Raw genomic sequence first — 22,902 nt, 5'->3', positions numbered from 1 at the left:
CTCTGCTAAATGAAGTAAACTTGGGAGCAAGGCTTTACCATTAGGTCAACACTGAATCCACATTTTTACCTTTTGTCTTAATTGGTCCATTTACTCCTTCTTGAAGGCTAATAGTTTAAGCCTGAATTCAGTCCTTCAGAACTGGGAGTGCCTCTTCCCCTGACAAAGACAGCCAATGTCTGTACAAAATTCATCATTAAATTCACACCCATTTCGGGGCGCCTGGGTGGCTCAGTGGGTTAAGTGTCCAACTCTTGGTTTCGGCTCAGGTCATGATCTCATAGTTGGTGAGTTCGAGCCCCACATCGGGCTCTGTGCTGACAGCTCGGTGCCTGCTTGGGATTCTCTTTCTCCCCCCTCTTTCTGCCCCTCCCTCACTTGCTCTATATCTCTCTCAAATAAACAAACATTAAAAAAGACTCACACCCATTTTAATCCAAAGCTACAGAAAACGATGAGTAGACAAATAACTTTTGTTTCTGCTTTTTTCAATGCTCCATAGAACACAATGAGAAACCACAAGAACCTTTCCGATGTGAGGTGTCCCTGTACAACGAGGCAATGCCTGCTGGGGAGTTCAGGTGAGAAATAACCTTGATCCTGGCTACTTTTGCTGCCCTTTTGCCTGTCACAGGACTGACCTTGTCTTTGCAACATGCTGGCACCTTGTGTTGGCACACTCTCCCCCCTAATCAATACTATGCTCGCTAGAATACAAATCTGGTTGAAAATCCTTCAGCAGGGATTTGACACATTACAAACTTACACACTTCTACGTGAGATCCTGTAGTACAGTGTCTGAGCCTGGACCCTGGAGCTGACCTCTTGCCCTGGATCCTACCCAGCTCTACCAGTCTCTGGCTGCCATATCTCCTAAGCACCTCAGTTTCCTTATCTGTAAACTGGGCCTAACAGGAATGAGGATTCGAATGAGTTCATGGGCAGGGAGTCTTAACGCCTGACACGTAAGAGGAGCTACATGTGTGAGCTCTTTCTACAAGCCACCATGTCCAAGATGCCATCACTTATAAAAAGTACACTATTATTGTATGTACCGTGAAGAAAGGGGCAAAAAATGCTGCCAATTAACTACGATGCAATGCTTTCGGATCTCTTAAAATGTTTATTTGAGACTTCTCAAAAGTATTTGTTTAAAATAAATTTTTTTAACGTTTATTTATTTTTGAGACAGAGAGAGACAGAGCATGAACAGGGGAGGGTCAGAGAGAGGGAGACACAGAATCTGAAACAGGCTCCAGGCTCTGAGCTGTCAGCACAGAGCCCGACGCAGGGCTCGAACTCACGGACTGTGAGATCATGACCCGAGCCGAAGCCGGACGCTTAACCGACTGAGCCACCCAGGCGCCCCTCAAAAGTATTTAGTGACTTGCGTGGATTTATCACAGGTCACCCTTGGGCGCGCCTAAAGAGGCAAAAAGCGGAAACAAGTGGTTAAGTTATTCGCAAAATGCTGCCAGAGTCCAAATCTTCTCAGTGATTTTTCAACTCAATGTTGTCAATGTTCATAGTTTTCAACACAAAGTCAGCGCTCCGGACAATCGATGGCGTGAGGAGGAAGCGTTTCTCTCAAGGCTACTGCACTGGGTTTCTGAAAGAAGGTGTCAGGCAATGACAACCATGTCACGACCTTGTGTCAAAGACAATAAGACATATTCCGATTATGCAGCTGCTAAAAACGTGTGTGGAGGGGGTGGGCACTGCATCTTAGAATCAACGAAATGTGTTAATAATAATACATTCTAAGCAGAGCAGACGAAGCTTACTAAAATGGCGGCATCATGCAAACCCATGCCTTTATCAAATTGCAAAGGACTGTTAACCTCGGTCACGATCCCAATCAGTTGTTCAAATGCAGCTTCTGAGAACATTCCATTTGTCATTCCCCAAGGGCACGGTGTTCAGCTTGGCTGTTTCATTTTGACCCAGATCAGGTGCACACAGTCTTTGCCAAAGTTTCTCCTGGGATGTGCAGGTTCCCATCCAAGGAGTTCTGAAAGGAAAGGTCAAGTCATTTTTTATTCGTGTGTTTGATCATGCAGTTGAATGAGAGAGCGGCAAGCCCAGGGTTGATTCCCTTCTGATGGCCTCTTCTCTTTATCCCCTCTGGGTTTTGCTCATCTTTCAAGAGCCCCCCCCCCCCCGCCCCCACCGCCCCAGGGTAGTAGAACTCGTGATTCTTGCTCAAATCAGGATGCAGTACAATCAATCACCTGGAGAGCGTGGTAAAAATGCAGAGAAAGGACCCCACTCGGGAACCGGACTAAAGAGACTCTGGAAGTGAGACCCAAGAGTCTGCATCTTAGAGAACTGGACCCGGGGCGCCTGGGTGGCTCAGTCCGTTAAGTGGCTGACTCCTGATTTCGGCTCAGGTCATGATCTCAAGGTTCGTGAGATCGAGCCCCGTGTCTTCACTGTCAGGGCAGAGGCTCTTGGGATTCTCTCCTTCTCTCTCTGCTCCTCCCCTGCTTGGCTCGCTCTGTCCCTGTCTCTCTCTCTAAATAAACAGACATTAAAAAAAAAAAAAAAAAAAAACTGGATCCTCCCCATGATTCTGATATAACCGAAGTTTGTAGGTCACAGCTCTAAAAAAAAAACAGATGATAGGGAAAAAAACGGGCAGAAGATGGGTCCAAGGACACGGCAGGAGAACATTAAAAAACGTCCTTACGACGTATTTTCAAAAAGTGGTTCTTTTGCCGCTGCTTTTTAAAGGTAATATATCGACTTTATAGTGCTGTTAAAATGGAGTGAAAGATGTGGGGGAAGCTGTGGAAAAGGCCGGTTCAGGCTTTGTACCCTCCATCAGAAGCACTATCCCAGCCGTGTGAAAATTGGAAATACGCTGTCGCACCCCGTGGGCTGAAGGCTGGGACCCTCAAGATCACAGGGTGACCACCAGGGAAGGTGGGGTAATGTGCTCGCCACGCAGTCCCCGGAAATGGCAACCAACTGGTTCACCTGTCCAGAAATTACTGCAAGAGTTCTTTTGAAGAAATAAAACACAGCGTCCACCGTAGAAGAGGTTAAGGGTATTTTTAACTGCTCAAAACCCCAGCAGTCTTACAAAATAATTATTTCCATTCATTAATGACGGCTTGCTAATTTTAATTCTTACACACCCACACAATCCTTACATGATTTTAATCACAGCAGGTATACACATATATATATGATTTTACGCATACATTTTTCTCCTAATATTATTCTGTAAACTTTCCTCATGTTTCACAGTCGCCGTATGATTTTAAATAACAGCACGGCATTTCTTTTCACTGATACACCACAGCTTACTTAACCAAACTCCACTGTTTCTTCTAGCTGTTCCACGTTACAGGCAACGCTGTGATGAAAATCTTTTGCACAGGGCATTTTTACACACCTACGGCTTCAAATGATGTCCGTTTTCATTCCTGTGCCGTGCTCTTCCTCGGTTTTCCGACACCTCATTGTTGCCGTCACTGGCTGACGATACGTACTGAGGACTGACAGTGGCAGAGAAGCCCGACCCTTGGGGAAGTTACTGAACTCTATTAGATGAAAATTTATTCCTAAAGTCTCACTGTGGGCTAGCTTTCCCACTTCCCATCTTCTCCTTCTTACCCCAGGAAGAATTATTATTAATCACAAACATACTAAAGAAGAGGGGTGGGGAGGAGGAGGAGGAGGAGGAAGAAGGGTAGGAAGAAAGGGGAGTCAGGAAATGTGGGTGGCTGGGGCGGGGCGTCTGGGTGGCTCAGTGGTTAAGCGTCTGACTTCGGTGTGACTCGGGCTGGGGTCACGATCTCATGGTTTGTAAGTTCGAGCCCCACATCACTGCTGTCCGCGCGGAGCCGGCTGTGGGATCCTCTGTCCCCCTCTCTCTCTGCCCCTCCCCCACTCGAAATCCCCCTCCCTTCCTCCCTCTCTCTCTCTGAAAAATAAGTAAATATTAAAAAGAAAAGAAAAAGAAATGTGGGCTGGAAGCTGGGTCAAACAAGGAAGTAGATATTCCCCCCTGAAGCCTCCAGAAACAATGCAGCTCTACCAACCCCTTGATTATAGACTTCTGGCCTCTGGAACTGTTACCGAATAACTCTGCGCTGCTGAAGGCACTAAGTGTATGGGCCTTTGTTACAGCAGTACTAGGAAACGAATGTAGCTGCTCTTCAGGCAGGGCTGGGGAGGACACAGAACCTAACGACAGGAGAGACCGTATAAATAGCCGCTAACACCCAACCATCGAGTGCATGCTCTGTGCCACACGCATATCTACCCAGATTCAAGCCGCACAGCACTGTGAGGTGAGTGCCATTATTATCCGCGTGCGACAGACCCGAACCTGAGGCTCGCCACGGTTGAGTAGCTTCGCCAAGGTGGCACAGCCTGGGAGGGGTTGATTCAGGACTTGGACTTAATCCAGCCAGGAGCACTGGTGGGTGCCTGGCATCCCGGCTACTTAGGGGGCTGAGGCAGGAGGACGGCTTGAACCCCGGAGTTCTGGGCCATCGTGGGCTGTGCCTATGGGACGTCGGCGCTCAGTGCGGCATCCGTGGGGTGACCTCCTGGCAGCGGGGGAACACCAGGTTGCCTCAGGAGGGGTGAGCTGGCCCAGGGCAACAGCAGAGCGGGTCGGATTTTAGACCCAGTCCAGAATCTAGCAAAGATGCTGTGCAAGACTTTCCCAAGGCACGTGGTTTGTGGCGAGGGGGGTGGGGGGGACCTACCTTGGACCTTCCAGCTGACTCCAGAGGACTCTTGCCTTGGAGTATGCTTGATGAGGGGGAGGGGTCGGTGGGACTCTGCAGGGGGCTGGAGCTGGTGGAGGGTGTTGAAAGGCAGGCCCGGAAGGGAACGAGGTGGATTCTTCAGCACTCTGCGCCGGGCCCAGCTCTGGGTTATCACCGCTTCCTAAGCAGACAGAGACTCTGGGTGGCCGGCCTTGTCTCAGTGTGGACGTAGTCTCTCCAGCTGCTCTTTGGTGCTTCTGTACCTCACAGCTGCCCCCCAGCACCATGCTCTCAAGCCTTCACGCCTCTGTCCACAGGGAAGTCTGAGAAAGGGTTGGCAAACTCCACCAGCCCGGAGCTCCTGGGGCCCTTGCAGGCTCCAGGCTCTAGAGTTCATCTCCCAGAAAGAACAAAATGCCCCACGGGCCCGGCTTGCCGAACTGAGCCTCGTAGAGCCACCTCTGGCCGCTGCAGGTAACTGTGTGTTCGGAGCGCCACCTAGTGGTGCCCAGGCTCCCCTGAGTTTCTTCCGAAATCTGATCTCGAGAAAGGGGCTCCCACCTCCCTTCCTCCAGGGAGGTTTAGGTGACTGAGAGGGTCTCCAGCCCTGGGCTGCAGGACACTTTAGAGATGCCCAAGGCCAGCTGGTTCCCTGAAACACTGAATTTACATGGAGCCTGCCCCATCCTGGGCTCTGCCTGAGGGTCCAGAATGCGGGCTCTGGGTTGAGATACAGAATACGGTTTTTTGTCATTTATCAGCTCTGTGACCTGAATGAGTGTGGGGAAGGCGTGGGGGGAATCAGCATCTTATTTCAATGTGAGAGGAACTAATGGAGGAGAGTGAATTTTAAAAAGCTGTTGAGAACACATTTTTTGACAACTTAGATATAATGGACCAATTCCTCGAAAAACGCAAAGACTCACTTAATATGAGCTAGAAAATTTGAATATGCCTACAACTGTTAAGGAAATTGAATTTGTAATTTGAAAACGCCCAAAAAAAGAAGTCTCCAGACCCAGATGGTTTCACTGGAATTCTACCAAGTGTTTAAAGAAGAATTAACACTATCTCTGTACATTCTCCATCAGAAAATACAAGAAGCAGGAAAACACTTCCCAATTCACTGTATGACATGAGTATGACCATGATATCAAATCCAGACAAAGACAGTACAAAAAAGAAAACTATAGATCAATGTCCCTGTGAACATAGACATAAAAATCAATAATGAAATATTAGCAAGTAGAATTCAGCTAAATACAGGAGGAATTGTACGCCATAACCTAGGGATACGAGGCTGATTCAATATTTGAAAAATCAATGAATGGAATCCACCATATTAATAGGCTAAAGAAGAAAATTCACATGATCATATAAATTGATGTGGAAATAGCATTGACAAAATTCAATGCCCATTCATGTTAAAAACTCACAGAAAAATAGGAATAAAGAATCACTTTCTCAACTTGATAAAGAACATCTACAAAAAACACCCTACAGCTAACATACCTAATGGTGAAAGACTGATGAATGTTTCTCCTTAAGCCTGGGAAGAAGGCAAAGTGTCTACTCTCACTACTCTTATTCAGCACAGTGCTGTAAGGTCTAGACAATGAAGTAAGGCAAAAAACAACGACAACAGCAACAACAACAACAACAACAACAAAAGGAAATGAAAGGCATACAGACTAGAAAAGAGGATATATGTGCAGAGGACATGATTGTCCATGTATAAAAATTATTGTATTTCTATATACCATGAACAGATGGACATCAAAGTTATAAAAACGGTATCATTTACAGTTGTTCACAAAAAGGTGAAATATTTAGGTGTAAATCAACAAAACATGTACAGGACTTGTATGCTGAAAACTACAAAATATTTAGGGAGAAATAAAAAAAAATCTAAAGAGACATACCATGTTCATAGATTGGCAGGTTCAATATAGTGAGGATGTTAATTCTCTCCAAACTGCTATACAGGTTTAACCCAATTTCTATCAAACTCCCAGCAAGATTTTTGTAGACATAGACAAGATTATTCTAAACTTTATATGGGAAGGGAAAGGAACTAGAATAGGTAAAACAATTTTGAAAGAGAAGAATAAAGTGGGAGGAATCAGCCCACTCAATTTCAAGACTTATTATAAAGCCAGAGTAGTCAAGGGTGTGTGGTATTGGTAGAGGAATAGACACATAGATCAATGAAAGAGAACAGAGAACCCAGAAATGGATCTATACAAACATACCCAACTGATTCTGGGTAGGTGCAAAAGTAATTCAATGGAGGAAAGGTAGCCTCTGCATTCAACACATGGTGGTCGTGTGATGGGACCTCTGTAGGCAAATAAACAAACAAAACCCTTAACCTAAACCACACGCTCTTGTACAAAAATTAACTCTAAATTTGTCGCAGACTTAAATGTTGAACATAAAACTATAAAACGTTGAGGAAAAGACAGAGGAGACAATCTCCGGGATCTAGGTTTAGGTTATTTTAATTTAGTTTTGAAAATACAAAACGCAAACATACTACAATCTATTTCAAAAAAAGTAGGAAGCATTTTCTTTCCTTCACCTTCCCAGCTGCTGCCCTTTCCTACAGAAATGATGAAATTACATGGGAAACTTTTAAAGATACTAACGTCCAAGTTTCAATCTGATTCACTTGGTCTAGGGTAGCGCCTGAACATCTGCATTTTGGCAAGCTCCCGGGTGATTCTAATGTGCAGCCAGGTTGAGAGCCACTTTGTGAAATGCAGAGCTCCCACAAAACACCTCAGTACAGTGGTTCCCCAAGGGTGGCCCCTGACCATGCTGCAGCATCCATCACCTGGGAGCTTGTTAGAAGTGCCCATTCTCAGGCCCCACCCCAGACCTGCTGAATCAGAAACAGCCACCCATGTTTCAACAAGCCCTCCCTCCAGGGGATTCTGATGCCCACTCAAGTTTGAGAACCTCTGCCTCAGTAGACCAATTCTGACACAGACAGGAGCAGCTCGTTCACAAACAAGAAAATACACGACATTGAAAAGCACTGAGAGTACTGTTCAACCTCCCTGGTGATCAAAAGAGAAGCAACACAAAAACAGCAGGGAAATTCCACCTGACACCCGTCCAATGAGCAAATTCAGAAATACATCCAACTAAAGACAATACTTTACGCTTGCCTTTTCACACAACTGAGGTAACCAACCATCCGGTGTGACTAGGACTGAGGGGGTTCCCAGAAGTGGGGCCTTTCTGTGCTAAAGCCAGGACAATTTGGTCCCCTTATACAAGACTTATCAGATTAATATAATCATTGCTTACTCTGTTTTCCCCATTAGACAGTGATCCACAGGGGCAGAACCCTGTGTTTCTCATATTCTATCATGGTCTCTACCCTTGAACATAATATATATTTGGAGATGGAAGAAAGAAAGGAAGAAACAGAGAGAAAGAGGAAGGGAAGGGGGAAGGAAGGACGATAAAGCATTCCGGGGCAGTCAGTTTCTCCTTCAGTATTTCTACAGTCCCAGACACACACCACGATTTTAATTCTGACTGTGCTACATTACAGCTACTTATTTATAGGTCTTTCTCCCTCAAGAACTCACTAGCTCCTCCTGTGCATGGACTATATCCTACCACCGTGGTATAATCAAAGACGTCAGCGCCTACAGGTTAGGAGACTGAGTGCTGAACTCAAGGCTTCCTGGGTTCAAATCCTGACTCTGGATTATCAGCTGTGTGCTCTTGGACAAGCTAACTCACCTTGCTCTACTTCAGCATCATCTGACAAATGGGTATGAAGAGAATAGCACAGGACCTACCTTGCGGGGTTGTTGTGAGAATTTCACACTGACTAACACACGTAAAAATGGTGCCCGGGAAATACAGAATGCTCAGTGCAGTTAGCTATTATCATTAGTAATGGAAAGGGATCCACAAGCCCCATGTGAAGGACTGAAGTTACCTTGTAGTGATCAGGAAGCTGCAGGTGGCTGTATTTTCTAGATGGGGGACAGACAGCAGTGTGACTACCTCCAAACGGTCAGGAGGGAACTTTGTAGGGGTGGGAAGACGATGCAGGAGGCTGCAGGCTACCACGGGGCTCCTCTTGCCCATGTCCTCCTTCTGTGTCCCCTACTCGTTACCCCACGAACACCAGACACCCCAGTGTCTCTGGGGTCCTCAGAGTGCCTGGCCTACAACTACACTTGTCCCCTGGAGAGGGACAATGGGCTCTGACCGGAAAGTCATATTTGGGGGAGCAGACCCTTTGGTTCATTACTGAATCCCTAGGACCTGGTTTCTAGCACAACATATGCATTCGGGGACTGTGTATAAACTGACTGATTTTAATGAGTGTAAATCCTTCTTTTAATCCCGTTCGTTAACCACCTTACCTCTGGTTCTGCCCTCGACGGTGCACTTCCTAGCTGGATCTTTCCTGTTGGGTCACGAATCAGGAAGCAGAATGGCCAAAGTTACTCCACGGGCATTTAGCTGAAGGAGGCGGAACCCAGGTCCACACAAGAACCCGCGTGTGAATGTTCACAGCAGCTTTATTCATGACTATCGAAACTTGGAAGCTACGACCCAGACACCCTTCAGCAGGTGAACGGATAAATAAACTGTGGCACATCCAGACAATGGAATATTATTCAGTGCTAAGAAAGAAGTGAGCTAGGGGTGCCTGGGTGGCTCAGTCAGTTAAGCGTCTGACTCTTGGTTTCCGCTCAGGTCATGGCCTCACGGTTCGGGAGCTCAAGCCCCACTGTGGGCTCTGTGCCAACAGGTGGTACCTGCTCGGGATTCTCTCGCTGTCTCTGTCTCTCTCAAAATAAATAAGTAAACTTAAAAAAAAAAAACGAAATGAGCTAGCAAGCCATGAAAAGACATGAAGGGACCTCGAATGCATACTGCTATGTGAAAGCAGCTCATGTGAAAAGGCTACGTACGTACTGCACGACTCCGATTTTCTGACACTCTGGAAAAGGCAAAACTATGGAGACAGTGGAAAGACCGGTGGCTGTCAGGGGTTAGGGGGACGGGTGCCTAGGAGGGGTACAGAGGGTTTTTAGGGCTGTGAAACTCATTTTGAAAACTAAATAGCCCCATCTATAAACTCTCCAGGCCTCCACCGCTCCCCACAGCCCGCCCCCCCCCCCCCCCCCGACGTGAGAGCTAGCAAAGGGAAAGAAAACATGTTGGATTCACTAGGCGAGACTTCACACTGTCTTCATCACCACCCTTTTTAGGGACCTAAAAAAGGGCACCCTTTTTAGGCGCCCCCTTTGTCCCGCCTCCTCACTGGCATTCACAACGCAGTCTCGGCCCTGACGCACGGAGCTTGTCTTTCCCATGGAGTTAACCATGCAGTTGGGCAGGATGAGAAGACAGGGGCTTGGGAAACGAATAAAGGCTGAATTGGCACCAGTCTCCCCCTCCCTCTGCCCGCCCCCCCCAGAATGGATCCTCCCTACTGTGTGTCCCCCCCCCACCCCCACCCCGGGACGTGCTACCAACGACACCTCAGCAAGCTCATTTCTTTCTCCCTTTCCTGGACCCAGAGTTGTTAAGGACAGGGATCCCGTTCATTCATGGTTAGGTGAGCCAGCCCCCCGCCCCACCACGAGGTAGCAGGGACTACGCTAAACATGGAAGGCAGAGACGAACAAGACACAGCCACAGCCGCTGGCAAGTGTTCGATGCAGGAGCCTCGTGTGTTGCTCATTTCTGCATCCTTGGCGTTTAGCACAGCGCCTCGCAAATAAAAGACATGTTTGTTGAAGGAATGGCTGAAAGTCCCTACATGACCCCACATCAGGTTGCAGAAAGCGCCACCACCGAAGTCCATTCCGAGTTCTCTGGCCATCTAGGTTTGGCCCTGGGGGAGGGGCAGCGATGAAGGCAGGAAGGGTCCAAGTCACCTAAGGACGGAAGGCGGCTTTTATTGTCACAGATCGACAGCCAGGCCGGCCAGCTCAGCGCCCCAACAGCCCAGCGCTGCCCTCGGTGTGAGAGACTGTAGCTTGGAGACCCGTCCTCCCAGGAGAGGAAACGTATTGACAGGTACCTCTCTTGTCCTTCGAATTTTTTCTCCCCTTAACAAAAATGGGACCTTATATAGTACATACTATTTTGTGACTCTGGGGGATTTCCTCCGTAGAACATACGAACGTTCGCAGTAAGGGAAATAAACCAAAACTGCCAAGAGCCTCCTGGCGGCCCGGGGCAGGGTTTGCCACACTGTCTACATTTTGGAGCTAGGAGTGTGTTTCAGGAAGAAACAAACACCCAAACTTTCAGCGTCCAGAACGTCTGCAGTTTGCATCCATGGAGAGGGGAACGTCGGGTACAGTCACTCTGCTGCTTTGTGGGAGAAACTGGCCTCGTAAGGCAGAAGGAGGTCGTGCGGGGTAAGGATGAAGTCCTCCCCCCGGGGAGGAAAGCCCGTCTGTGTTTGGATGCCGGCTTTTCCTACTGCAAGCTGGGTGACCCTGGGCCCACCACTCGCCCTGCCTGGGCCTCGTCCTGAAGAGCTGTGGAGGAGACTACAAAAGATGAAACTAGCTTAGCAGGGACCTCGCTAGTGCTGAAGGGATGAGAGCGGTCAGTACGCTTGCCTTGGTGGACGGCAGAGCCGAGAAGTGAAAGCCTTCGCTTTTCCTGCAAATGCCACGTGGACCCAGCTACACACTCCGTCCCCGTCTGCTCCGACTCACGTAACTGGGAGGCCCAGAAATTGGGCTAGAAGGAAGGACCCAACAGGAGCCTCGGGAGACCCTCTCTCAATGGCCCCAAATGGCTTCTGCCCACCCTGGTGGCGCTGGGGTGCTCTGCGTGGGGCAGAGCCCAGGCCGGCCCCACCTGGACCTCCACAGAGACCTGTTTCGGTGTCCCGGAATGTGGTTGTTGCAAATGAGGGCCTGCCTGGATGGTTCGAAGCTGCGGCTCCAGGAGCAAGTCAACCAAATACCTGGGCAGGACACCAGCAGGTCTCACAAAGAGTCAAACTGTCTCGTTAAGGCCACGGGCTGCCCGGCGGGAAGAGGTGTGAGAATGGGCAACCGTCCACTTTCCGCAAGTGCCGGGGTGCTCTGTCAGGCCACAGGTGGGTGCCCCAGCCAGAGGGGGCCGAGGGGGCACTGGACAGGCTGGGGGCTCGGAGGTCTGCCCTCGGCTGCAGGGACAGAGCAGAGGGAAGGGAAGGGGCCAGTGCAAGGCTTCTTTCCACGTGATACAACCACACAGACCTGGTGGTTGGAAAACTGCACCCCTGGCTTGTGTACTAAAGTTGGGGTGGGGGGCAGAAGGAACAGATTTGGAAATAAAGCCTGAAAAGCCCTCTGTCCAATCCCCTCTGTTGGCGAAGCTTGCCCGCTCCAGATTATAGCACCTTGGTTGCTGGAGGCTCTTTGCACTGAGAATTCTGAGACCAGCGTGCATTTGCCAAGAATAATTTTGCCAGGTCTGAACCGCTCTGCACCAGGAGGTGGGAGGTGGAAATTTTCAAAAGCCCCCGATCCAAGGAGGCCTTTCACAGCTCACCAAATAGACCCTGGAAAATAGCAAACTGGATCTCATCTCTTCAGAAAGTACTGAAGGGGTTTGTTCCTTTAAAAATATTCTAGACTCCACTGTAGAAGTTATCACAAGTGTTACTTACTTGCTCATAAGCCCACTAATTTTATACGATAATAACCTTATGTCTCAATGTACCTTCTAATGTATATCTTGATTTACATGTTTATGTTGTTTTAATCAAGTGTTTTTAAATTTCCATCTGTAGCTTTTTCTTTTATAGTCTATAAACACTTTCCCATGTTTTTATGCTCTCCATGTTAATTCTAAAAATTTTTTAAATGTTTATTTATTTTTGAGAGAGAGAGAGAGAGAGACAGCATGAACGGGGAGGGCACAGACAGAGAGAGGGGACACACAGATTTTGCAGCAGGCTCCAAGCTCTGAGCTGTCAGCACAGTGGCCGACAGGGATCAAACTCAGGAACCGTGAAGTCATGACCTGAACCGAAGTCAGATGCTTAACCGACTGAGCCACCCAGGTGCCCTTCTCTGTGCTAATTCTACCAATAGTATCCATTCCATTGTATTTAATACCATAGATTTCTTCTTTTTCTGTTTATTTATTTATTTTTTTGAGAGAGAGAGAGAGAGAGAGAGAGAGAGCAAGCCAGGGAGGGGCAGAGAGAGAGGGAGAGAGAACCCCAAGCAGACTCTGTAATGTCAGTGCAGAGCCCCGTGCAGAAGCCATAAACCACGAAACCGTGACCCGAGCCAAAAGTAAGAGTCGGACACTGACTGGGCCGCCCAGGTGCCCAAATACCATAGATTTCTTAACCAGACCGTAAAAAATAGTTTTTAACTATTATAAATAATGCTGCAATGAACATCTCATGCCAACTACTTAAATTAATTTTCAGTTATGTGTTCAGCATATACTTATTGGACGCCTATTATGTTAGGCCCTGGGGATAAGTGAAAAAAACAGACACGGTCTCTGCCCCAAAGGCTAACAAACATTTTCTATCTTAATAATGTGCAGATTTTTCTCAAATGCAACAATAATCCTCTGATGTAAACAGGGTAGCACCCACTGCCAAGAGAGCAGACCGGGGCCTGGGACACGCAGAGCGGGGGGCTAATCAACAACATTCCTGTCTCACCCGCTCCCTCCTCAGCTCCCAACACACACACACACACACACACACACACAGCACAGGGGAGTTCAGGACAGACAGCAAATGGAGCCCACAGCCCCAGGACCGAGGCTGAGGACAGAGGCCCCACTGTAGAAGGACCTTGCTGCCCCACCACAGGGCACGGGTCTGGGCCTCTGCGGGCCTCTCCCACTCCCCTCCCCACAACTCATGCACCTGGGGGCCTCCCCTGTAAAGTGCTGGGATTTGGGGTGCAAGGCGGGTAGAAAGGATGCTTCCTGCAGACGGGCTGTTCCCAAGGGGAGAGGATTCCCTTCCCTCCTGACCTCCTGATGCAGGTGACTCACCCCCTCCCACCGCCCCCACGCCCCGACAGAAGACAGGATGCTGAAGCATCTAGAGCCGCTCCCTGCCCCCACCCCCACCCCGCAAGGAAACAGCAATGGGGGCAGCAAAGGCAGTGGCGATGGATTATGGTGCCGACAGTCGACAGTCAGTCGGGAGCTCTCAGTGCCAGGCTGCTTTTGACTTACTGTTGCTAAGTTAACACACTGAACCCCTATTATGTGCCAGGCAGGGTGCCAACCTTTTGACATCACTGTCCTGTTGAGTCACCTGAACGGCCCCCGACCAGGAGCACTGACCGTCTCTCCTTCGCCAGGGGGCTAGTTACTTTCTCTGGGCTCACGCTAGTAAGTAGCAGTGACCAGTTCTAACCAAGATGGGTCTGATGGCGAAGTTGGGATTCCCAGCCTCTGTGCTCTGCTGTTTAGACCTGGTCACCACCCCCCCATCCCCCTCGTCCCTTGTGCCTTCCTTCTCGAAAACGCAGGGGTTGAAAGTCAAAATCACTGCTCAGGTTACCAAAGAGGAAGGAAAGAAAATGTGTCTTCAGGCACACACGAGAATTCGTGGGTCTAGCTGGAAGAACCCCCCCCCCCCCCACCTCCCCAGTGGCCAGGTCTGCCGTCTGCCGAAGGTTCGCATATAGTCTTCGCTCACACCGGCAGAGGGCTTGCCTTATTTAGTCCTTGTGACAACCACACGAGGGAGGGGCTGATGTTATCACCCCCCTTTCTCTGGCTGAGCAACCCAGGCCCCAAGAGGTTCGACAGCAAAGTCAAGTCACACAAGCACGTGGCTCAGCTAGGATTTGAACCCAGCCCGTGTGACTTCAAAAGCCGTTGCTTTCAACACCTCCCTCCAATTCCTCTTGGACCGAAAAGGGAGGAAGCAGTCAGTCCGTAGGACGCTGTGGGGATTGCTCACGGAGGTTCTCCCTCAGGCCTTTTGACATATGCATCTCTAGATTCTCCCACCAAACAGTCTCAGGGAAAAGTCCGTTATTTCCTAAAACTGGGGACGTGGGGCCGCAGGGCAGGGCAGGTGATAGAAGTCTTGCTTCCTTTCTTAGGCGGTAGACTCCTCGGTGCCTTATTCTTACGCCCAAGTTCTTAACCCTTCTTAGCCTCTTTATTGACCCTCCCTGATTCTAAAACGTCTCCTGCATAAAACATTCCATTCCCATAATGTGGCCTTTCTTTCTCGTGAAGACCTCTCTCCCTTGCAAATATTGACAGAGGTGTTGTTGCCCCCTGTGGATGAATCAACACATGCCACCGCCCGGCCAGCATCCACTGTGCCCATGCACACCTCGAAATGTCCCCAGAACGTTTTTCGCTGATTTTGTTTGCAGAGAGAACTGACTGGTCCCTGTTGCACTGAGAACAGAGAGTGAACAGAACAAGGAGGGATCACGAGAGGTGAGGTTTTGAAGCAAATGCTCCGCCTGCTTAATGATGATGTAAGTCACATCGAGACCTTCTGTAGCAAGTAAACAGGGGAAACACAGGCTGTTCTAGGATGGTTAGTCTTGCTTTTCCTTTTCGCAGCTCTGATATTCGGAATCATGGCTCTAACCTGTGCAGTGCGTTACAGAGCTCTTTCATGTATGCAATCTTCTTGGAGCCCTATAGCAACCCCGGGGTGGGGGGGGGGTGGCGGTGACAGAGCCCAGAGGGAAGAAGACAGACATAAAACAAAGATTAGCTCCTCCACTGCCTGGGGTTATCTCTGCTTTGCATGGGCTAATCCACTCAATAGACTGGAAAAGCGGAAAAACAAAACAAAACAAAACTCACTTTCCCAGTCTCCCTTGCAGCTGGAGGTGGCCATGGGACACAGCTTGGGCCAGGAAGTTAAAAGTAAAAGTCAGCTGGGGTTTGCTGGCATGGCTGCACAAAAGGTAAAGAGGCAGTAGCACCCTTTTTGCCCTGACTATGGACTTGATGCCTGGAGCTGCAGCAGCCATCTTGTGACCATGAGGAAAAGGACAAGAGAATTGCCAAGCAGCAGACCCAGAACCCTGACATCAGCGAGCTGCTGCTCCAATAGCTGAAACCACTTGCTTGGGACTTCTTATGGGAGAAGAAGAAACGTTTATTAGTTTAGGCCCCTGGTTGTTACTTGCAGCCAAAAACACTTCTAAACAATACACGTGGGTGCTATTATCTCCATTATTCAGGGCAGGAAAATGAGACCAGAGACACTGAGTGTCTTGTTCAAGGTCCAGTTGCCAATCAACAGAATGTGAACTGAAGCATGAACCTTGTCTTGCCTCTCCCCTCCTCTTATTCTTTTTTTTTTTAATTTTTTAATATTTATTTTTGAGAGAGACAGACAGACAGAGCGCAAGCAGGGGAGGGGGCAGAAGGAGAGGGAGGGAGGCACATAACCTGAAGCAGGCTCCAGGCTCTGAACTATCAGCACAGAGCCTGACGCGGGGCCCAAACCCCGCTGGGAGATCATATCCTGAGCCGAAGTTGGATGCCTAACCAACCGAGTCACCCAGGCGCCCCAATGCCCCCTCCTCTTCTGATCTGGCTTTTGTTCGAGGCTTTGAAAATACAGAGGTCAATAATATTATTGCTAATAATAATAATAGTTAACATTTATATTATTGATAATAATAGTAACAGTTAACATTTATTAAACACTTAGTAACGATCAAACACAGTGCTAAATGCCTTCTAACCATTATCTCCTCTAATCCACATCCAGCCTCTAAGGTGGGTAGATGCTACAACACGTCCACTTGACGGGGAAGGAAAGTGAGGCACAGGGAGGCTCAGTCGTGTTTCTCAAAAGGCCACACGGCTAGTAAGTGGCAGATGGAGATTCAGTCTGGAGTCAGGGCTGCAGGCTCCCACAATTCCCTATGCTGCCCCCAGCTCTCTGGACCCTCCAGCCTGGTTGGGGAGAAGGACATTCCTGAAAATGATCCCACTCTGATCGGCGCTATGAAGGAAACTTCCCAGGGATGCTTGCTTGATAATCAAGTCTTTTGAGATCCGGGAAGGGCCTGTTGGGCACCAAGTTGCTCCTTTCAAAGCTGCCATGGGTTGAAACCACGGGGCATGCAGGGAGAAGCTCCTGGCCTAGGTTCCCGGTCTTCAGAACACAAGGCCGTGGGCAAGCTGGAAGATCCCCAACTAAAGCCAGCGAGAGGCTGCTGCGTAACTCCTCCTGGCCTCCTTTCCTTCTGGAGGCTTCTCTTACCTAGCCTGCTCCCCACTCGCCTTTCTTCCTGGTCTCCATGCTGGCTCTAGACAAGACTTCGGCCCTTCCGGGAGGCCCCTGGAACTTACCTTAGAACCTTTCCACAGAGCGTGATGTAAGGGAGAGTGTGGGACTTAAGCCACCCCAATAGTGGCATTCAGTCAAAAGGTCACTCTCTGGAGGGGCCATCACGAAGTCTGGCTCTCCTGATCTCTGATCCATATTGAAGAGTTTGCTATTTAGCAAAAATAGATGTTAGAAGTAGATTTAGGAGGTGAAATTCGTGGCTAAGGAACATCGTGGAAGCTAGAAATGGGCCCTCCTAGGGGCGCCTGGGTGGCTCAGTCGGCTAAGAGTCCAACTTCGGCTCAGGTCACGATCTCACGGTTTGTGAGTTCGAGCCCTGCGTCGGGCTCTGTGCTGATGGCTCAGAGCCCGGAGCCTGTTTCAGATTCTGTGTCTCCCTCTCTCTCTGCCCCTCCCCCACTGATGCTCCGTCTCTGAATAATAAATAAACATTAATTTTTTTTTTTTTAAATGGGCTCTCCTTGGTAAAGTCTGTGGTTTTCAGATATGTGAAATTGGCTAACACACTCTAGAGACATCTCATCCATGTACGAGCAGGGAACAGAACCCAGTGTGCCCTCCCCCATGCTAGCACCACATTCCCAGTTCCTAAAGGGTCCTATGTCCAGCCACCAGCTCAGAGGATTTGGTGACACTTTGTGTCAATGAGCTTTTTATCCAAGGTGCAGGTGGAGTGTCTAAAAGGACCAAGAATCGGGGCCTCCCTGGGTTTAGTGAGCAGGTCTGCACCTCTCTGCTGATGAGTGTCAGCCAACTGGTAGCATTTTCACCAGGGAGCAAAGTCAGGGAGCAGCTTCCTTCACCACCCCCGGCAACTACCGACCTCCGATAGCAACCAAAGGCTACCTGGCCATTTGCCCAACGAGGCTGGCTGCCATTAGTCCACAATATGTCTTCTACTACTCAACCCAACACCACATGCATGGGTCCTTGTAGAGTTCTGTGGGGGTTTTGTGTGGAGTCTTGGAAACAGCTCTGGAAGATTCTAGAGCAATCCTAGAACAGGGTCTCTCGACCTCCGCACTGTCGGCAATTTGGCTGGATAATTCTTTGTTGCAGCAGCCGTGCTTTGCAGTACGTTTTGCAACACCCTGGCTTCTTCCGCCAGACACCGATATCACTCCCACCCTCTCGGGCCCCTGTGCCCCGTTGTGACAACCAACATGAATGTCCCCTGGGGGTAAAATCACCCCTAGTTGAGGAACCCTTCTTCTGAGTTATTGGGTGAGATTCCAACACAGTTAACATGCCCACTATCAAAGGAAGGACGCCCTTCAACCTCCTACAGGAACTGAGTCTCTAAAGAAACACACCGGCCAAAACACAGCTCCACATCTCCACTTCCTAGTGGAGACACAGCCTGAAAAGTTACTGAAAGACTAAGTCTGCTGCGCACCCTAATCTTCGGATCATCTCAACATCTGGAAAAGAACACGGTCTGAACGGCAGAGGTGCCTCAGAGATCAAGTCACTGGTGCCACGTCTGTCCCCGGCGGCCGGCGGTGTCACAAGTTCCCACTGCCCTGGGTCCGAGCGGGTCTTCCCACGCTCAGGTTGCTTGGCTCTACGTGGGCGTGGCATTTGCTCACTGTGTGAATGCTGGAGCCATCAGCACCCTCAAAGCCACTTAGCTTCTCTGATCCTTCAAGCTTCCTTTGGAAATCAAGGGTGGAAGCCCTCACCCTGCTCCAAGGCAGAGCACTGGACAAAACAGGCCCCTGCAGGTTCTTCCCTCCAGCCTGGAGAGCTGGCATCTTCGACACGCACACCTTGCCTCTGAATCCAGGGAAGGTTGTGGCTGAGAGACGCCAAGAGCCTCGGGCGCGCGAGCTGCGTGTCCTTGGAGAAGTCACTCCTTCTTAAACCTCGGTTTCTGCTTCTGCAACGTGGGTGGCTTTAAGAAGTCCCAGAACTCTTTGCAAATGTGACCGAGACCAGCTACCATCTCCCTGGATCTGAGAACCTGGTCAGGAATATTCGCTTGGGGGGCTCTAAGCCTGCTCTCAGTTCTGACTTCCTGGAGCCTGTCCTGTCCCTGGAACAATGTTGACCACAGGTCGGGGCCAGGATGCTGAAGGCTGGGAGGGAGCTCAGCACGGGGTGGAGGGCAGCATGAGTGACAGAGTGGGAAGGTGGTTCTGAGCGGGTTTTGTTCTTTGATTACATCAGAGAAAGCCTCCGCTGGTTTCCTTACCGCCTCCCTCTGCCACCTAATGCTCTATCACAGAGAGGCCTGAGGCCCAGCGGCTTCGGGAGGCCACGCTATGTAGCCGCAAGTTAATGCCAAAGTTTTATTTTCATCGCATTTCTTTCAAACTGGTTTTGTTTCATTCCAAAGGCAGAAAGAATAAATGGGATTAAGGAATAGGCACTCACAGTTGTCCCCCACCCCATCCCTGGCCACCAGCTCTTCTCTCCTAGGTCATCACCATGTGCTTCTTACGTGGCCTTCCAGAAACAACTCATGCATTTCAGGCACAGGCAATATGCATTTTTACAAAATTAATATCTGTTTACGGCAAGTGAGGCTGGCTTCCATTTACGATTTTGTTACATGGCTTTGTTTTCAAATAAATGTGTTCAGGGGTCCCTGGCTGGCTCAGTCAACGGAGCATGCAACTCTTGATCTCAGGATTGTGAATTCAAGCCCTATGATGGGTGTAGACAGACAGACAGACAGACGTATGTACATAAATGTGTTCACATTTAAAAGAAGGTGGGGGGGCACCCGGATGGCTCAGTTGGTTAAGTGTCTGACTTCGGCTCAGGTCATGATCTCACCGTTCACGAGTTCGAGCCCCGCGTCGGGCTCTGTGCTGACAGCTCGGAGCCTGGAGCCTATTTCAGATTCTGTGTCTCCCTCTCTCTCTCTGCCCCTCCCCTGCTCACACTTTGTCTCTCTCTCAAAAATAAACACTTAAAACAATAATAAAAGAAGGGGGATCACTTTATTAAACCAGAGTGTTAAGTAAATACACAGAGATGACAAAAGTGCTGTAAGCTATGTGATGACACCCACAGGAAAGGCTGTGAAATCGCAGGGACCTGTCCCCAGCTCTGCCCTGCAGGGATCAGGGGGAGTCTTCACTCCCTCTTACGCCCACCCACGGTGACCAGTGACAGAGGCTGGCAGGAACCTGGTTCATATCCAGATCTGTTGGAGCAGCCCCTCCCCGGGACCCTCTCCCCTGGGAAGGAAGGGGAGCCCGGGTGGAGGGCACAGACCCTTGACGCGAAGCCTCCCGGCCATCAAAGGAATCGGGAGACGGGACCCCGGCCTCCTGTGTTCCGCAGAAGCCTTTGGGTCTCTCTGTATTGTTGCATCCACGTGATGGAGGTTTGGTTACATCATGCCTGACACGTATTTGCTTCCCGAAAGAATGCATCATCTGGAGGGGCGCCTGGGGTGGCTCAATCGGCTAAGCCTCCCACTTCAGGTCCGGTCACGATCTCACGGTTCGTGAATTCAAGCCCTGCACCGGGCTCTGTGCCGACGGCTCGGAGCCCGGAGCCTGCTTCGGATTCTGTGTCTCCCTCTCTCTCTGCCGCTCCCCCGCTCACACTCTGTCTCTCTCTCTCAAAAATAAATAAACATTAAAAAAAAAAAAAAAAAAAGAACGCATCATCTGGAGATGGTCCTTCTGCCCGCTGTGTGAGTGCCCGCGGGTCCCCACGCGTGTCTCAGCTCCTCCAGAGAAGCCGCAGGTCTGGAGCAATGGCTCCAGACTCGTATTCGGCACAGCACTGGCCTGCCAGCACTTAACAGTCACGAATAAAATATTAATGCATTTTAGTTAGGCACTAATGAATGTCATTATAAATACAACTAACGCTCTCCTTCTTCTCAGACACGACACCTTAGGAATCCAATAAACAAAAGTGAGGGAGAACCACCTCCTGCCGTTTTCTGCAGAGATTAGTTTCACGGGGTCGGATGAAAACACGCTCAGCAGTGCCTGTGTGGTCATAGTCACCCTCTGGTGCCATGAGCCATGTGACAGCCACACGGTAGCAGGCCCGAGTTTAGCGTGATGTTGGATTCTTGCTCATTTGGTGGGTGGCTGGCATCATGAGACCTTGAGGCCCAGCTGGACCTTGGGGACTTACCTGAGCATCTCATGCAGAGAGTTTGTTCCCTAGGCGCAAAAAGGCCCGGGTCCCAGGGGCCACCTTCAAACAACCATGCGGACCTCTCGGCAGGCCGTGAGAAGGTTGAGGCCAAGCCACAGAAAAATGCGTGGGTCTTCCGCACTGGCGCACATCTCTGGAGCTGGATTGGGTTGTCATGTGGTTCTTTTTTTTAATAGCCTTTATTTCTTAGAGCAGTTTAATCTTCACGGCTAAATTGAGTGGAAGGGACAGAGATATATAACCCCTGCCCTTACACACAGGGCGTCCCCCAATTTCAACATCCCCCTCCAGAGTGGTACATTTGCCAAGATCCATGAACCTGGCACATCATAATCACCCAAAGTCCCAAGTTTACATCAGGGTTCATTCTCGTTGTCGTGCATTCTGTGGGTCCGGACAAATCGTCATCCAGAGTGGTTCCAGTGCCCTAAAAATCCTGTGTTTATATACTGACAAAAGCTATTCACTGTAAGCTATTTCTCACATTATTAAATATTCTCTGGGACAAAAAATGATTTAAGTGGCTGTATTAGCGGGAGTAGAGGCTAAGCTGGGGTATCAGAGAGCCCCAGAGTGCTGCATCTCCAAAGAGGGGTCCAGACACACTTCTTTCTCTCTCGTCTACAAGATGGAGCGGGGCAGGGCGCTCCAGGGCTGGTCACCCAAGGACTCTGGTTCCTTCCGCCTTGTTGTTTCCCCTTTGTGTTCTATTCACTGAAGACAGCAGACTGTCCCCATTCCGCACATGTGCGACCACCCTGAGGTTCTTCTAAAAAATGGGACAATAATGCCCAGCTCTCGGATCCACCTGTGGGCTGAGACCCTGCACGGCGGAGCCTCAGACGGCAGGCAGCACAGTGAATGCTTTTACTGGAGCCTCCTTGTTTCAGAGGCTCAGCGCAGAGCAGAGTGCATGATGGTGACCGAAAGCAAAGCCCTGAGGAAGCAGCTCCTAAATGCTGCACATGGCCGTGGGAGAGCCCCCACGCCAGTGGCCCAGAGCCGCCTGACGCCACACCGAGCAGGGACAAGTCCAGGCAGGCCCAGCCCTGAGCAGCTGCCGATGGCCTTTTCTCCCTTCCTTTGTTAAGGGTCCTGGGTATGGACCCAGGCAACGTACCACCAGATTTGAGAAAAAAGAAATTTATGAGAAGGTAGTCATTAACCTGTGAGAACTACATGGGAGGCAAGGCAGTTACCTTCCTAATCATTGTCCTGTCTCTTCACTTCACCGTGAGAAATTCATTTCACCAACTATTAGGCTCAAATTCACGATCGCAGGAAGGACACCAGGGAAGGGTGGTGCCCGTGATGCAGCCAATCCCCGCCCTACGCCCTGCAGGGGTGGGGGACTCATCCACAAAATCCCCTTCCCATGGGTTGTTGCCACACTAGAGCTGGGGGTAGGGTGTGATATTGGCTCCTGCACATTACACGGTCGTCTTCAAAGGCCTGTGCGGGTTCCAGGCTGGCTGCTGGGGGCCAGAGCGTGCACGGGCTTTTCCTCCCTGCCTCTGCACTTGACCCCTTGGCACAGACAGGCCTCTCCTTCTGGGTCTCCCTCCTGCTGGCCCAGCGCTCTCCTTACCCTAGAGTCACCCCTACACCCTTGAGCGGTACCAAGGGCTCGAAGCCCCACTCCACGGTGGCAGGGCTCACAGTCCCTCAGAGGTTATTTTCAGGTGACAGCCCTCTCCCACCCTCCCTACCCAACCGACAGACTCCCCT

At 49.9% G+C, this 22,902-nt stretch overlaps 1 protein-coding gene across 1 annotated transcript in view; it reads right to left on the bottom strand.

The window, feature by feature from the left end:
* Nucleotides 1-1,773: 1,773 nt before the first annotated feature.
* The window catches only part of TXNRD1 (thioredoxin reductase 1), a 118,152-nt gene continuing 97,023 nt past the window's right edge, over nt 1,774-22,902 (bottom strand). Inside the window, exon 13 of the mRNA XM_027070956.2 lies at nt 1,774-2,011. Within this exon, the coding sequence (XP_026926757.1) occupies nt 1,949-2,011 (63 nt within the window). The 3' untranslated portion in view covers nt 1,774-1,948. The remainder of the gene's footprint in view (nt 2,012-22,902) is intronic.

This window comes from Acinonyx jubatus, chromosome B4 (assembly GCF_027475565.1).
Source record: "Acinonyx jubatus isolate Ajub_Pintada_27869175 chromosome B4, VMU_Ajub_asm_v1.0, whole genome shotgun sequence".
NCBI classification, from domain to species: Eukaryota; Metazoa; Chordata; class Mammalia; order Carnivora; family Felidae; genus Acinonyx; species Acinonyx jubatus.
Note: the sequence above shows the minus strand (reverse complement) of the source record. Positions and strands in the feature narration are given on the sequence as shown.